This window comes from Lichenostomus cassidix, chromosome 4 (assembly GCF_008360975.1).
Source record: "Lichenostomus cassidix isolate B80296 chromosome 4, HeHo_3.0, whole genome shotgun sequence".
Classification (NCBI taxonomy): Eukaryota; Metazoa; Chordata; class Aves; order Passeriformes; family Meliphagidae; genus Lichenostomus; species Lichenostomus cassidix.
Window position 1 is genome coordinate 38786415 of NC_139484.1, and position 17989 is coordinate 38804403.

At 36.4% G+C, this 17989-nt stretch overlaps 1 protein-coding gene across 14 annotated transcripts in view; it reads left to right on the plus strand.

The window, feature by feature from the left end:
• Positions 1 to 17989, plus strand: part of TENM3 (teneurin transmembrane protein 3) — a 410560-nt gene that overhangs the window by 269011 nt on the left and 123560 nt on the right. For 10 of the 14 annotated variants that reach the window (XM_085058723.1, XM_085058722.1, XM_085058727.1 and 7 more), the window contains 2 exons: positions 4105 to 4342; positions 9244 to 9336. In XM_085058723.1, coding sequence (XP_084914849.1) covers positions 4105 to 4342; positions 9244 to 9336 — 331 coding nt within the window. The remainder of the gene's footprint in view (positions 1 to 4104; positions 4343 to 9243; positions 9337 to 17989) is intronic. The other 4 variants (XM_085058728.1, XM_085058730.1, XM_085058731.1 and 1 more) reach the window with 1 other exon arrangement.

Consider the following 17989-nt stretch of genomic DNA (forward strand, 5'->3'; position numbering starts at 1 on the left):
CACTGTGATTCCCTAGGGTAAATAACAATTTAAAGAAGTTTTGGAAAAATCATGTAATTGTAATAAGACAGCTTTCTACCCAATTCCTTGTGACTTTTCTGAGTTCTGTACATATGTTCACATGCATAATTATCTGATGCTGACTTATGCAACAAATGCCTCAAAAGTGTGGGCTCTGTTTGTTGCACCTGAAGAACTTTGACAGGCTGGTTGCTGGGCCAGTTTACATTTGTTTCTTGCTGCAGAAATCTTCTCTTTAAGGTGAATGGGACTGCTCTACAGTCATCAAGGTCTAGACCAAACAAGAACATTTTAATTAAAACTTAACATTTTTAGACGTAAGCCTAACTGTACCTATACCTGCTTATTATTAGTGTAAATTAGACATTCCCATTTAGATTTAATCAATTAAGATAGCATTTAAAAGCCAACTTAAAGTGACTGTACCTTTCTGTAATAGTTTTTAGGTATTTCAACATAATTGCACTTTATCAGATTTGAATGCTTTTTCTTCTAATAAGTGGTTTGTTGTGAGGGACCTGGCCAAGTCCCAGGGCTGCTGTCTTTTCAATAACCAAGGGAAGAAGTATTTCCCTCTAGGATTCCCATTTTCCAACAAACTGGTTGGTAGAGGCAAAGAGGGGGTTACAGGCTCTCAACACTAGGAATTGTGGCACATGCAGGGCTATTATTACAGGGAGTGCTGTCCAGTGCATCCAGTGCTGCAGAGTTTATGAAGTACATACCATGTCATGAAACTCCCTCTGTCCTTATCAACTCTTTAAGTATGAAAAGCAAATGAACAGTACTATTCTGGGGTTTTTGCTGATTTCTCAGGAGATCTGTGTGAATCACTTAACATATATACCTCAGTTTCCCTGCATGTGCAGTGAGAATATTTTCAGTGTCACAGGATGTTGAGAGGCTGTTATTCCATAAGACTGATAGCTTTGTGTGAAAGCCTCAGCAATACTGAAAGCTGTTCTTTAGCTCTTAACTCCTTTCCTTAAAAGAGTAAAAAATGGAATCTGGCTCCAGCTTAAGAACAGCATTCAAAACATGACTATTGTGATGCTTATCACAAATCAGTGGTGCAATATTAAGGTTTTTGTTAGAAGTTGTGCAGCAATCAGAAGAACCGTGTATTGGGAAAATCTGGCAGGTTGAAGAAAAGATCCAAGGAGCAGTCCTCAGTGATATCTCATTCAGAATGACAGTGTAGGACTGAGGAAATTTAGAGGAATATAGATTTTAGCTCCGTTGATTTATGGAAAATCTAACTTTGTTGAGCACAATTCTACCTGTAACTTTTTTACAATTAGAAAATAAATAAATCATTCCAGATTTTTCAGGTGGTTTTGATTTTGTGGAAGCTGTAGATCCCCTGCAGTTTGAAGCCATCCTCAGACACTAGAAAATGTCATTTGTCAGCATGGAGGGAGAAAGTGGGCTTGGAAGACAAGTAATCTTTGCCTGATTGCACTTGCTATGGCCTTCTAACTCCCTTCTAGCCTCTCTTAATTTCTTTTATATGTTCCTCTGTATCTTCAGTGTCAGTAATGTTTATATGTTATATAGCAGAAGGGCCTTTTGGTTCATAGTAAATTTATTGGGAAATAATCTAAATCTCTGATAGTGGCCTGCACAGCTGACCTATGGTCTGAGTAATACAATTTCACTCTTCCAGCATATTATGGGAGTAATTATTAAATGTGTATGTTTATTTGGGGCATACATAAATAGCCTTTACAGAGCCTTCACTATCCATCTTCCTCACTGGTAGCAGAGTGTGTGGGCAGGTCTGACATCTACCTGAGACAAGCCTGCAGGCCTGGCACTCACACCCTACTTTGTGCAAGGGAACAAAGTTGATTAATTCCCTACTTTGTCTTTAGCAAAGAATGGCTCAAGACTTTTAGTGCTAAAAATGATAGACTAAAAGATTGATTTTCAGCAGAGATTGTAAATGAGAAGAGAAATTAATGAACAAGAGGGATGTCAGGATAACATTTCAGCTGGTAGGAGCTATAGTGGAAGAGAGTTTTGCACTGATCATGGCAAAACTGTCCAAAAATGCTAGGCAGGTAGGAGAGTCAAGAAGGGGAACAAAAAAGAAAAGTCAGATTCTTAGAACCATTTTAATTTATTTATTTAGCTGATTAAAAATAAATTAATGTGAATTACTTTATTTCACCTGCCATTTTTCTTTTGTGCAATTAATAATTTATACAGATATATTTATGCATACATGTGTGTAAATACTTCCACAGACACATGTGCCCACACAGAATTTTCTATATACACATGCACCTATATATCACAAAATATAAGGTCACAATTAATTTTACTCCTAAATCAGATAAAATTTTAAGTAGATACGGGGAAAATTCTTTCCTTTAGTGTTGGTCTATTAACTTTCCTTGACTTAAAGCCCTTGATAGTAATTGTAATCACACGCAGTGACGCCTTTTGTGTCAGTGTTGGTGAAGACAAAGCTGGTCAGTTGTATCCTACCTGGACAGGAATTTTCCATTAATATATTAGGGATTTGATGTTGAAAACCTTATTGGCAGTATTAATGCTGTCATTCTTTTAATGAGAAATTCAACATTGCTGTTGTTTGTGACAAAAGTCGTGTTGACCACACAAAATCACTGGAAGGGAAAATATGGTTTTCAGAAAGGAAATTGTTCCAAAGACTTGTTTTTTCTGTTTAAGTCTATTTCGTAACATTTTCATATTGTCTTAACATTTTCATATTGTCTTATGCTCACAACCTGGGGAATTGCTCACAGTTAGGTTAATTTTGTAGTAGTCACCTGTAAGTTATTTGAAATGTCTGTTTCAACAGAAATACACTTTCCTGTGTTCTCTGTACCAGTGTTTTATTATTGAGTTTGTAACAATTTGCAGTTATAACCAGTTCCAAATGGGAATTGCTTATGAAAATCAAACAACTAATTTAAAAACTACCTGAAAGTTTTTTGCACTGTGACAAAAATACATGCCCTGTATCTTCTGCTCTGCTTAACACTTGCATTTATATTATGAAGTATGTTCTGCTACATTAATTTAGGAAATAGATTGAAATTTTAATTACATAATTGTTATGTGTTACATGTTAAAGTGTCGTCAGTCATTGCTAAATTGTGGTAAATTAAGTGTCAAGGTTTGTTTAGTTTTGCGTGCATTGTGTTGTACAAGGTTTGTCTTCTATTTATGACTTATTTGCCACTGATTTTACAGAACAGATTGTTAAAACCTAATATTGATGGAGATATTTGATTGCAAGTTTTGCTTTTTTGAGGTTTTGGGTTTAAGCTTTATGGGCTTTGGTTAAGTCAAAAAATATTTCCTTTTGTTTTGATGGCCTGATTCTCTTATCACCTGTGACTTCCTCCAAACTGTAGTTATATTGCATGGTGTGAAATTGGAAAATCTGTTCTGTGTGTGTTCTAATGGATGTGACGGTCATTAAGTATATGAGTCTTCTGACGTTGTAATCAGATGTGAATCAGTCTGTTAAATATCCATGAAGCAACATCTGCTTCACAGAGTGACCTTCTGCTAAAGAATACTTAGCATCTATTAGCAGATCATAGTGCAGATCTGCCTTATTTGAAATGCACTAAACTAGAGTAGTCTACTGCTGTTTAGCAACTAGCTTGTAATAATTTATTGCAGTTAAATAAAGCTTAAAAAACTCCATTAAATAATTATAGGGATTATATGCATTTTGGAAACCTTTGTGTTCTACTGAAATTACCCATTTAATTTCAGGGTTGGTTTGTTAAAAAAGCTGAAGTCTAAAGGCACATTAGGGGATCTGTCAGATGCTATTTTCTGTAGGTGTTAATAAAACCAGATTAAAAAAAAAAACTGAAACAAATTAAAACCAAAAGCAATTTTACCATCTGTTGTATATTAATTAGAACTTGGTGTATCAAGGGTAAACTTGCTCTTACAGAATGTCACTGAATGTCTGCTAATAGAATAATATGCAAATATATTAGTTGATAGGATTATATTGAATTTGTCATTCTGCTTTCGTTGTAGCACATTCCAAGATGTTGTATAACGAACTTTAATTTTCTTTCTTCTTAGAACAACCTCCAAATAACCAAGGCCAGTCGACCCTGCAGCCTTTGCCACCTTCTCACAAGCAACATTCAGCACAGCATCATCCATCCATCACCTCACTTAACAGAAACTCACTGACAAATAGGAGGAATCAGAGTCCGGCCCCGCCGGCTGCTTTGCCCGCCGAGCTGCAAACCACACCTGAGTCAGTCCAGCTGCAGGACAGCTGGGTGCTTGGCAGTAATGCGCCACTGGAAAGCAGGTAATTACTTAGGTACTACTACAGACTCTGGCAATTCGAAAGAAAACGTGTAACTTAATGAAAGTTGACCCACAGCTAATACTTCTCCTGATTCTGCAAGCAAAACTGAAAACTTTCCAGTACCAAAATATCTGTTCTCTCTCCAAAATCCGTAATGACGCTCTTCTCCCTTACAATCCTATTAGAGTAATTAAACTCAGAGTATTATTAATTCTTCCAGACATGCATTTTTCTTCTTGTTCATAACCTGTGACCTTTGCCTGTTTGAAGAAGTTTCTTGCCTTGCTTGCCAGTTATGTGTCAAATATATACAGTTATGCAGATCAAATGTCAAATAACTTTTAGTAATAGTTTTTAACTCTTGTCCTTGGTACCTTTAAAGAAATACTTACATGAGGCTAGGTGATTTTAAAGGTGCCTTGGATTTGGTGAGACAAAATAACTCAGTTCTGGTGTAATGATAAATTTGTCCTTGATAACTGGCTCTAGGACAGAAGCAGCTAATATGAAGGGTGGCACTTTCTTTTTTAGATGCAGAATGATCTGTAAAGAAAATTGATAGGTCCTACTGGCACAGAGCTGAATTTACCTACAGTGATTAATTAGTACTCATGTAACACTCAATCAGCACTGATTTTTTATTAAGGAAAGCCATAATATTCCAATTTAGTTATTAAACTGAACATTTATTACTATATTGAAGTTGACAGTACTTCTTGAAAATGTTGATGAAATCCCTTCAGTTTATTCTTTGAATCCCTTTAAATTATGTTTTATAGGAAAGATTATTTATAGTAAAAATGATTTTGACTAATTGAAAACATACATGACCTTAAGATTCTCTTTTAAGTAGTTTTATTTGCTGTAGATGTTTCAGGCAACTCCTGTGTTAGACAGTTTGGAATGGCTATTCCTTTTCTTAGTTTTCTTGTACTCTCCTGTGTTGTTTATGAGACATAAACACTGTGGAACAGCATTCCATTGAAGAGATTTCATCATTATATTCAAGCAATTTAGTACATTAAGAAAGAATTTTCTTATAGAGCAAATAAGTTTGTAGTGGGAAAAAGATGTTTGATGTTTTCCTGACACTAGTTAATCTTAAGTAGATGGGTAAGGTCTTTGATGGTTGCTTCTATTGCCATATAAGTTTTTATTGTGTTTATAAAAGTGTAGGATGACTTGAATGAGAATGCCACTTCCAACCTTGAGAAAGTATTTTTTGCAGAGTAAATTCTTTTCATCTTTTAAATATTTCTGATTAAAAGCTAAGGGTATTTTGAGTGTTCAAGTTTTGAACACTTGTGAATGAGGAAAAATGTAAAAATTTCATGTAAAAATGGAGAGACCCAACCTACTACTGTGGTTTATCTAATAGTCTTACTTGGTTGGAACTCTGGAGGTGAAGAACTCATCTGACTTGTAATTGATTTTTGTCCTTTTGGTTAAGGTTCCCTACTGAGTGTGACTTTCAGGCTCAGTTTCAACTATATTAACAACTTTGTGATAGGTCTCTTCCTTCTCCTTTTCTTGGAGTGAAAGTTTATTTCCTCTTTGGCAATATTTTAGTTTATGCTCATTGTTGGCTTTTTTTTCCTCTCTATTCCTTTTTATCTGACCTAGATGATGGCCATTTCGAGGCAGAGAATGTGAATGTCAGCGTATATACACAACTATCTTTCTAGCTCTGTAGGCTCATACTGGTGATGGGTGGCATAAAAATTACGTACAGCTTGCTGTCATGTATAGCTGGGTGGTGAATTGGCTGGGTTTGTGTATGTGCATGTAAGAGAGAGGGAAGTATTTGCAAAGCCTGGGGGAAGTTTTAGTCCCTATCACTCTGCAGTAGTAGTGAAAGTGACTTCAAAATACATATTTCATAATATTGAATTCAGTTGGTTTTTTAATAGAATATAGTGCAATTTGGCTCTGTTTGAAGTCTATTAACAAGAATTAATGCACTTGTGTGAAGCATTGCTGTTACTGGCTACATAAGTGAACTGTGAGGTAACAGATCAATGATGTCCAACAGAAACTCCAATTTGAATATTTTTTAAATATAAAAAGACTCTTTGCTTAAATGTTTATGAGGACCTAAAACTGTAACTTGAATTATGTGAGTGCTTCTTTCATCTTTGATGTCATCTTTAAATGACAATGAGGTTACCGAGCAGACACAGAAATTGTTTTCCCTCTATTTGGGCTCAGTAAAATCTACATTTAAAAAAAAAAAAAAAAAGACAATAAGAGAATATTTCCTGTAGATTTCCTGCAGACTGCAGGACCTTTTCATTTAACATTTAATGATCTTTACTCTTTGACTGTTCCCTAGCCTGCTGTAAGTTAGGTTCATTTGTAGAGCCAATAGATTTGCTGGAGGAGCCAGCACTAGAGAATAGTATGATCTTTTGAAGAAATCAAAAAACTTGCCATTTTGTTCTTTGAATTACTGGCTGGAAAGCCAAAGTTATGTAAATCTGTGACTACATGTCAGGTGTCTGAGTAAGATAAAAGATTATGAAGTAATTAAATATTAGTAAGTTTTTTATTAGTGTTGAGCTTTAAGTTTTTATTTACCTGCTAGTTTTAGTAATGACTTCTTGAGCACCGGAATCAGTAGTTACACTCTCATAACTTTGAGTTCTAGTAGGATCTAAATTACTGATATTTAAAAATACATAGTAAATTATTCTTTAAATGCTCTCTCTGCTAAATATTTGAATGTGCAGAATTTTGGTAATGCACAATCAATTATGAATGTTAGAGATGCAGAGAGGAAAAGTATGTTAGAACTCATAAATTTGTAGATAAAAATAAGCTGGTAGCATCTCTTAGTGCATTTCCTGGGAAGTATTTCATCAGTTTTAGGCATTGAACATAAAAGATCGATTTAATGGCAAGGGGAAATTTACATATTCCAGTCAAGGAATAAATCTCTGGGAACATTATATAACTTTATTCAGAATCTGTGCTAACATGCCAGTGAATCAAAGAAGAGCTTTGCTTTTTCTTACTAGATTTGCTGCATAAAATACCTCATTTTTTGAAAAATTGCTGCATTTTGTATGATGGACTGTGAATTTTTTATAGAAACTAGCCAAGAAACTAATATGTTTTTCATAGTTTACACAGATACTGCTTAGTCTTCACTTACCACTTAGTCTTAAGAGTGGGTAAAAACATTGTTGTATTCAGCTACTTACCCACTTATTTTACTGAGGAAAAAGAGGGAGTTGGTTGAAGAAATATTCAATGGCTGGAAAATACTTTCGCATTTTGAAGGATTTAATTAAAGTACTGGAATACCTCAGAAACTTGATTGAAAGTTCATTTTAGAATGTGAAGATTTTAAAAACTCCTGAAGTGATGAACATACCCATATGTCTTTAAGGGGTGGATTGCCAATGATCCAGTTGCCTTCAATATTGATTAAGGTGTGGAAAAGGTGTTGATAGTTTCCAGGGAAGTTTTAAATCAATTTGTGTAGAGGCTGATTGATTGTCTGCAAAAGCACAGTGTTGCTGGAGGTTAAAGTCTGCTCAAACCAGCTGTTTTACACATTCCACCCACTAAAACAGTGCCTGGTTTAATCAAATTCAGAACTGTTCAGTTCTGTAAGTCTTCCAGGTTATTAGACATGTTACTTCTACTGAGAAGGTGCATGGCACAAAATAAAGGCAGAAATTGGGGATAAAGTTCCAGTCCTGCTGTTCTGAAAACCCTGTTTATCACTGTGGGTATGTCACATAGCTGATCTGCAAGTTGAAGGAACAGGACTCTGCTTAGATTGCTGACAGCATGAATGCATTTGAAAAAATTGGCATGCTATAATTATGGGATCATTATATAAGCACATTAGAAATTAAGTATTGTTTTCAAAGACTGAAGTAAAATAAAAAAGTTCTGTTTTCTTCTGAGGTTCTCTTAACTGTCGGGCTCTCACTGAGCATCTGTTTGAATCCTAAAACACCAAGCCCATATGCTTATAAGCTGTCTTTGATGTCAATAGTGTCTTGCTTTAGATTTTTGCTTGATCCCTCTGGCATCTTTCCTGCTCAAATATCCCTTGCTGTCACCATAAGTACATGGAATTTGATCATGCTGTTTATTTTGTTCCCTGCCTCTTAGGCAAGCACTGGTAGCCTGGAATTCAGTAGCATTTGCACAATATTCCTTGAGTGTATGATTCCCATTTTTAGAGGTATGCAGTCACTGAGGTAAGAACGGACCCAAAGATTTTTCCCCACCCTAATAATTCTCTGTTTTAGATAGGACAAAGGAAATACACAGTTCATAAAAAATAATAGTGCCTAACTTTGTTTCTCCCCTTCATTTCTTCACTGTTCCCTGAGAGAACCAGAGTCTGTGATGCTTCCTTTGCCTCTCCTGCTGCTGTGCGTTGTCATTTGCAGAACAAGAGATCTCCATTCACTCTGGGAACCAGCCCTCTGCATATTTTTCTGGCTGGCTGGCTGTGCCAGATAGCCAGCAAGAGACTGTCTTTTAATAGTCTCAGTTCACTTTTATTACTTCATCTCTGGTCCAGCCTCATCAAGTAAACAGCATCCCCCCCTATGTACTGTTCCATCCTTAAGCCTGTCTTGCCACAGGGAGCGGCCAGGAATTTTCTTCAAGTACTTGTACATAGATAAGGGTAATGACCCTACAAGTACTTGTAGACCAAAGGGGAATGACCACCTAATGGTAGCCTTATAACAATGTGTCTTCAGGTTACAATCCAGCATGTAGTTCCAAGGGCAGCTTGGAAGGCAGGTAAATCCCACATTCAGTTTTGCACAAAGTTAAGCAAAAGAATTACTATATTCTTTTTTGTGGGATCATCCCATCCTTTAATCTGAAATTGCATCTCTAATTTCATCTTTTTGTATCTTTATGTATAGAGAATTAGAAAGTCAAGCAGTCCTTGCAAATGGTCATGACAACCTTATAGAGATGGATGTGTTTTCTCCAACATATCACGATAGCAGTTATGGGTATGTGACTCTTAAGTGTTTGCATGATGCTAACTGTTGGCAGAGAAGACAAAGTGTGATTTTTTAAAAAATTATTGTAATAGGAAAACATCTGGGACAAACTTAGGGTCTGATTTTTTAAAAATTAGGCTTCAAATGATTTGTCATACTGACTCATAGTAGATACAAAATGATAAACTGTCAAATCTTGCTTGCTTTGACTTAAGACAGTAAGAATGCAATTGACATTGTATTAATTCTCTTTGGCCCAATTCTGCAGGCTGTTGCAAACTATTTGCGTGAGTACACGTTTGCCAAATCTGATCCTTAGTTTGTAACATATTTACTACTTGGCAAATATTTATTTTAGAAATATTATGGCACATTAATATAGCATAAGGAATGACCAGTCAAAGAAGTTAAGAAGAGTTACATACCTTATCTGTAATATTTTCCCAGTTAATTTGAAATTGCAACTGCTAATAAATATGTAACTGTAAAAAGAGAATTCCGTATAAATTAATATTTCAATTTGTTTACATAAAGTTTATGTTTTAGAACTGTTCCATATCTACTTAACTTTTTCAATAATCTGTGTCTAATTTTTGAACTGTGTTTTGACTTTCTTACGCCAAATCAGCATAATTCATTTCTGATCCACACACACAAAGAAACCCAAAAAACAAAAACAAGACCAAAAAAACCTGACAATGCAGTACCATTTCGGAACTGTTAATCATAAATTTGCCATTTTTTGTTGGCTTGTTTATATTCCGCTAAAAATCAGATGTTTGTGTCCAAATTCTGTTTTGTTAATGGTAACTCCTAATTTCATAAAAGTGAAAATGTGCTATTTGATTAAATTAGGACATCTGCAGCTGCCCACTAATTAATCTGTAATATATATTGACACAATACATTGATCTGCTTCTCCCAAAAACTCTTAAGCTTTCACTTAGCCACAAATTAAAATCAACAGCAGGAAGAGAATGGTATGTTAAATTCAATTAGTCAATCATTATCAGCAAACTCAAAGATACTGCAGATATTTGCCAGGAGATCCCAATACATTTTCTTCAAAGTAAAAACGTAAGCCTCCTGTATTAAAACAGAACGAACCCAAATAATATTGTTCCCTGTAGAATAATTACCATACAATACTGGTTCAGATGCATAAATGTTGTAGTAGAGTTAATAGAACCATGCCTGGTTTATGCTTTGTATGTTTGTAATGGAATCAACAAATGTAAGTATTTTAGCAAATGGACTATGTTATATGAAATTTCTGATACTTTATACTAATTCAGGTAGCAATACAATGAAATTTATCTGGTTTGTAATCCTTTCATTTTTAAAATTATGCTAGCGGGGTTCATCTCCTGGTGTGAAAGTTTTCCAGAGATAATAATACATCAGTTCCAAAGCACAATAGATTTGAGACTACAACATGCTATCAGCATGAAAATTCAGTTTATCAATGTCACTAATATACTGTGTCACAGCTAGAATCATTATATATTTGTTTCTTTGTTTTCATGTCATGTGTGTATTATATTACAATACACTATTTCTTCATTTGTATGGCTTACAGAAAGAATATTAATCTAATGAATTTGACAATTTTAGTGTTAAGAATGATTATAGAAATAGACATTTTATATAGAAATTCTAATCATTCATAGGCCTAGAACTAAAGTATAGTTGTTTATAGCTTCAAGAGATGTGTTCATAGTACATTAATTATTATAAAATAGGTGGAAATCTCAATGTATTTTAGTGGCGTGTATCATTGGCATGTACATTTTATAATATGTAAACATATATTAATTTACCTGTTGAAATATCAGCGTAGTATGAAGTAAGAAGCCTGTTTTCCTTTTACCTAACCTGATAGTCCTATTCTCCAAGTTACTTAGATGTCAAAATATGAAAATATGTAAGATTCACTATCAGTGAATCTCTGTATTCATATTATTTATAGATAAAGCTTGCTAGTATTTTCTATTTCTATGTTTTTCTATATTCTTTATTTTCTATTATTTCCTCATTTTCTGAAAACTTCATATTTTTGCAGGGTTGGGGTTTGAAAACTTCCTGTTGTATTTAAGAAGTAATTCTTTGCAAGGAGGTTCATTGGGGATTTTTGTCATCTGTTGGGGAAAAAGTTCAGGAGAGCTGAGTTTAGGGTATGCTGTATTAAACTTAATAGTGGTAGAAGAGAAAACTGAAAAAGACTGGGTACAAAAAGCATAGGAGATAGGAGTGGGTGTCCAGTGGGTAGATGGAGTAGTCCATAAGGAGATACTGAGACTGGTTGGTTACACAAGGTAGCACTTAGATAAAATGCTAGAGGACTAGAAGCTGAGTATTTAGGCTGAAAACCAAGATAATTTCTTGTCATTTACTGCTTGTGATTATTTGTGAAATCCTTTTGTATTCCATGCACCTCATCACCTATAGGACAGACTCAACATGGTGAGAAACCTTGGCTGCTGGCATATGCTCTACTAGTGCCAGAAGCCTGAAATAATCAAACCAAAGATTTTCTATCTGTGGTGGCCTAAGCAGATAACAAAACTTTCAATATGATTTCTAAAGTTTCTTCAAACTTTATTAAATAAAATCACAGGTTAACACTTTAGTAAAAAACTATCATCAACATGATAAAGCTAGCACACAAAACTTACAAAATTAAAAGCTTCCTTCTATTGTTGCTTGGCTGCAGCTGAGCTTGCCATCCCAAAAAATGCAGCTCAAGTTGAACCAGAAGGGAATATTAAGAGATTCTGGAGATTCTTTCTGTTGCATTCAAACAGGTGAGGAAGCAATACCAAATGTCATGGCAAAACAAAATCCTGGATAACTGTATAGAGCCTGTATTCAGCATCTCTGAAAATGCTGATTGCACAAAGAGAAGTCCAGCTGCAAAAAGGCGTGTGTGGAAATGAGTACCATACAAGATAAAGCGTCACCCTCCTCTGGGCACAAGATGTAACCCTCTGCCTTGTTGAATCTGTGAATGGTGGTCTCTCAGTTCTATGAAACTTGGCATGTTGCATATGAGAGACTATAGTATTCAAGTTTTCACCAAGGAACAATGACTGGAAAATAAGAATGACTGTTGCACCACATGCCTGTGTACAGTTGCCAAGTTGGTCATAGTAACTGTAACTCAGAGGTTATGACAATGCTGTCGCTGCAGTGACATGACTCTAGCTGTGTGAGTGACTGCTTATACCACAGTAGTGGCAGCACAGAGTTCATCACGAGTTATCATAGACTCCAAATTGCCAGAGAAACACAGCTATGGACATCAGTAAATGAGCTTAACTTCACAGCTTCCTTTATGGTGGAATTTTCAGCCTGCTTGCAGCTTGAGGCAGAATCACTTCCTATCAGTCACTGGCAGAATAACACTTCATTTCTTTAAATTCCCTCTGGTTTTATTTTCTTTTAAAATGTCCAGTAGCTCAGTCAGTCCAGAAAAAATTTCAGCCATTGTTCCAACTTCTGAATTAATCCTTGGGTACATAATGCAGCTCTGGGTCTCTCATAAACCACATTTCTTTTTGAAATCGTCTTCATGTGCCTTTTGAGACATTTAGAGCAATTGTTCTCTTTCAACTTTATGAAGACAGCAAGGGTAGTAAAAAGTTTGGAGGGGTAGTTATGCTCCACATTTCTTTGATTTTATGCCTGGAAAATGTAACTTGCTCAATATTTAAGATACGAACTGGCTAAGGTTAGAATGCTTCATCTCAGAGACAACTTTTCCTGTCTCTATCTTGGTAAGGACATGATTCCAGTAGAGTAGAGAAGATAAGGAATTGTAATATAAATCCTTACTGCTCACATAAGCATTTCAGGTCCTCAGCAAAATTCAGATGCTTTTCTGTGCTCTCCCTTTGGAGGGAGGAGAGCTACAATTGTAGGAATATTGTATCAGAAATACTGAATTCAGTATCAGAAAGAGCAGGAAAGGGCTACCAAGTTCACTCCCAACTGCTGCCTCCTTCAGAAGTGAACATCACCAACAATATCAAGAGCCAAGTCACTTACTGTAGTCTAGGTGGAAATCTCTGTAAGTACTAGTCTTCTGAGAGATCCAGAGGAAGCCTGTGAGGCAACAGAGCTACTTGATATTTTTTCAACAATACGTAAAACTAATTTCACTCAGACCTGAGAAGTAATGGGACAGCTCTGCAATGAACAGTGAGTAACTACAACTGAGCCAGGTTCCTTTCCTTGTTCACCCAGCACGAGGCATCCTTTGCATTGGGTTCTCTTGCTCGTTTCTGCAAAGTGTGGCTTAACATTGTTTATTCCCCTTGTTCATCTTGCACAAAGGAGCAGGCTTGGCAGAACCATCTGATTATTCTGGTTCTTTTGATCCTAGATGTGCAGAAATTAACTCCTCCTTTTCTGGGGTCCAGAACTAGCAGCTCGAATCTGAGTTTGGAGAAAGAGATAATAGGATAGTAGGTGACCTCTGCATGCTGTAGCACTATATTCTTGTACCGCCAAGAAGGCGGGGGTGATGCAGAGGGATATACTCTAACTCACCAAAGGAAAAGAAGTTTGGAGCTTTTGTCAGCATTTGTCACCATGTCTCAGTGACTTTCACAACACACTGGCGCACAGTGTTGTCTGAATTGCTCTTTGAAGCTTCAGCTGCCAGTTGCTATGCCTGACTTCTCCAGTCCTTCTCCAGCCGCAGCCAGCAGTGGAGCTGTAGCCTGCAGGGGCCAGACGTGAAAGAACACACAAGCTGTAAGGAAGACAGTTTAGCCCTAGTAGAACTTTTGTTCTTTCTTGGATTTCAGTATTCACTTTGCAAAGAAGGCGGATCTTTGGTGTAAACCCCTCCAGAGTCAAGCAAGTGTTACCATATGTAAAGTGTTTTTCTGAAACATTTGAATAAGCTGGTAGAAGAGGCTTATCTCCATTTGCCACAGATGTTTCCTCTGTTTTTGCATATGGATAATAGCTGTCTTCTTTCTTGCTTTACTCCAAACTTGGATCGTTAGTTCATATGCTGTGATCTTGGAGCTTTTTCCAGGAACGTGATAGTATTAAGACTGACCCTAAGGAGGGGAAAGTTCACTTTTATCTCTTCCTAAGCAATTTTTTGATTGCAGTTCTGCCCAGAAAATAAACTAAGACAAATTCACAGCATAACACAGTTTCTGTGCTGGCTTGAAGTTATGTTAAATGCAGCCATATGGTTCTGTGGAAGTCAGTCATAAGCCTGTGCTAAGGGCAAACACCACCAGCTACAAGGTTTCATCTCAGAAGAATGTTAAAAGAAGATGAAGACAGGCATAAAGTGTTCACAGAGAAACAAAAATTCAATTCCTGCTAGAGCCTGCTGGGAACACTTATCTCATGCATCAATGAACCAGAGTTAACATGAAACCTAGCCAGTAATTTCTGTTATCTTTTACATCTTTCCTATAATGTCAGTCGTCAGAGATTAATCTTTTCTTTCTATCTGTTTCCTCAACTCAGTGCAGGGAATCATATTTATTGATGTGATCTATCCATTAGTGAATCAGGCAGAGCTCTCTAATGTCAGGTGGCAGGTGAGGGTCATGGTCTCTCTCAGAGAACCCAGTTCAATCCAGCATGAATAGGGTCTGTCAGCAGAGAGAGGGCACACCAGTCAGGAGGTGCAGTACTATGATTGATTGCAATCCTGGACCACTGTCTCGTACACATTTAATAGTTTTCTTCTCATTCTGACAGTTAATGTATCTCGTAGGGGTTTTTTGAACAAACAAAAAAGCATGATAGCCCATTCCCAGGAGGGAAAAATTCAGCTGGTTTGCATTAAGAAAAGTCAGGGAGAGACAAATACAAAATCTGAAATAAAGAAGTTGGAGCAAACTAAAATAGCTGCAGCTGGAATTATGCCTCCTCTCTTTAACTTTCTTAAGATTAATTGGTCTCTTTGTTTGGAAATGGCAAATAAACTGCTAGGTCTTCACACAGAGATAGGCACGCACTATCTCTGCATGTGTCAGTGATGATGTATTTGAGCTTGAGCTCCCAAACCTTAGAAGTCTGTTCTGTCTGAAAGTATGTTCTGCCCATTTGAAACATCAGAAAAATAAAAAGATAAAGTTGTAGCTACCCTTACGTCTTGTTTGCTTACCTTGGCCTCATGGTGCTGCCAAACTGTTGTAGAAGGTTCCATTATGTTTTTGAAAAGCAGAATTACTGATCGCTTCTGTCTCCAGATAGGTGCATTATGAATTGGGACCATCTGAGGGGCAAAATCTGGTGGTTTATTTTTGGTTCAAGTGAGCAATCATCACAGTTGTGTTCATTACAAAACAGAATAGTTAACAGTTCTTATTCCTAGGAATTCAACAATACCATTATATTAAACTTCAAACCCAGGTCATTAGGGGTACTATTGAATTCTAAGCAGAGGAGTCAGGTGTCCTGAAGTATTGGTCCTGATACATAAGTATGTCACCAAAACATAAATTCACTAAAATTTACATTTCTCTGAACTTGCATTCACTCAAAGTGGATTTGATAGAAGTTTTTTCCACCTCTGGAGCCTCTAGGAGAACACAATTGATGTGTTTCTGTTTGTAAGTGTCTGAGGTGTAGATATTACCTCTTTTACCCTGGAGTGAATCCAGGCTAACATATTGAGGACCTTAACAGAATGCATAAGGCATTTTACCTGGGCTTGCTTAAAATTGTGTTAATTCATGTAATAATGTCCACAGATTCAACATACCTTAGAGGCAAATAGATAATTTTTAATAGAGTTAGATACTGGCAGATTTGAGTTGGTTTGGAGGGGAAAATTAACCTGTGCTCCACAGTGTAGAAAGTGGTGTGCTCAATTCATAAAATATTTAATTTATGATTACAGAAAACTGAATTATATTGCTTTAGCTGGAAGAGTCCAGAAAATGCAGTGATCTTTTGAGCCAACGGTGGTCTCGTGTGCTGGTGATAGCTATTGTGTCCAGGATTATTCTCAAATTCCAAGGGCAATAGATTAGTAAAATAAAACAGATTAGTGGACTTTTGCTTGCATGAAAGAAATTTTTAGAGCCCCAGATATATCTAAATATTTGGTGGTATTTGGTACCTAGGGGTAAAAGAACCAAATGCAAAAATGTTAGGGATAGTTTTTCTTTCCTCTTTCACCTCTCCTCAAGTCACTTCCTATTCTGTCAACTTCCAAATGTCAGTTTTGATTTATTCTGCACTGAAACAACAGGTATCTGAAAATAGCTTCCCTCATCTCCACAGTTGCCTTTGCCTGACCCATAAAAAGACTAAGTTTTGCTTTTTTGCTTTAGGCAATTACTTCTTAATGCTTTTGTGTGTTTTCCCCTAAAAATACAGTGAATCAAACAGTAGTATTATAAAAATTTGTCTTTGTGCACTGCGGGGCAAACAGTACATACTCATTATACAAGAACAAGGGAATAATCAGTTGAATTTAAATTGAAATTGATAGAAGAAAATACATTTTGATGCAGTGCGTGTTTAGCCTACAGAATAAAATGCCACAAGACATCAGTGAGAGCATGAGTTTGGACTGTTTAGAGAAAGAGCAAGCTGTTAGTGAATGAGTAGACTGGAAGGCATTCATCCTCTCCCTTTGTACTGGCCACTTTCAGACAGGGTATTGTTCCTGGTGGTCTACCCTACTACAGTAATTCCTGATTCTGCTTATTTGGTTACAGTTTTACACAGATTGCGCATGTAACTGTTCTCTATTGCATCAGTTACCTCTTCCTCCACAATTTTTGCAGTGACCTAACTTTCTGCAGTTCTACCAAACTAACTGCATGTGCTTTCAGGAATTCTATCCCTTATACTGGTTTTTAGACAGACACCTCCATTAGAAGGACAGGCCAGAGATCATTTCTAACATTGGATGCCTTTTGTAGTGCAGTCTTCTGAGTGTTAGAGGTGTTCTTCCTCGGTTGTCTTCTAGTGGTGGGCTGTAATGGTCTGAAGAGCCATGTATCCCTAACTGGATTGTCATGGAGCTGACCAAACATTGCATTTAGGACAGTATAGGAGACAGCACTGCAAGAAAACCTATACTGCAATGGCACTAGGACATTTTTTACTGTGGCTCACAGTGGAATTTCTCTATTCAGAAACATGTCCAAATTAGATTTATTCTCCTCCATATTTTTCAGGCACCGTTAGTGTACAATGATACACAAAATCCGAAGATGTCGGATGGAAGGATTTTGGGTTTTTAAACACATGTATTCTAAATACAGTTTTATTCTGGATCAGTGGTATAATAGCTCTTAAAATGAGGTGTGTTTAGTTGTTGTTTATGCATAAGGCCTAGCAATATTAACCTTTATTCTGTGATAGCAGTCGTCAACTAAATAATAGTGTTACACAAAATGACAATAGCTGCTGTTCAATCTCACTGGCAGCATGATGAAATACCATGCATATTCTGATATACTTTGAGAAGTTCAGTAGAATTTTGCTAGGCCTTATTCACAATTCCATATTTAGTACAAATTTTGTAAAAGTCCTCTATGATTTTTAATACAGTGTGACATACTTGCCATGTGATTCAGCACTCTATTGGCAGGGTTGTGCTGTATGAAGTAATTTAAAACAGAACAAGAAAGCTGCCAAAGAAGTTTTTTGAAATTATAAGGTAGGC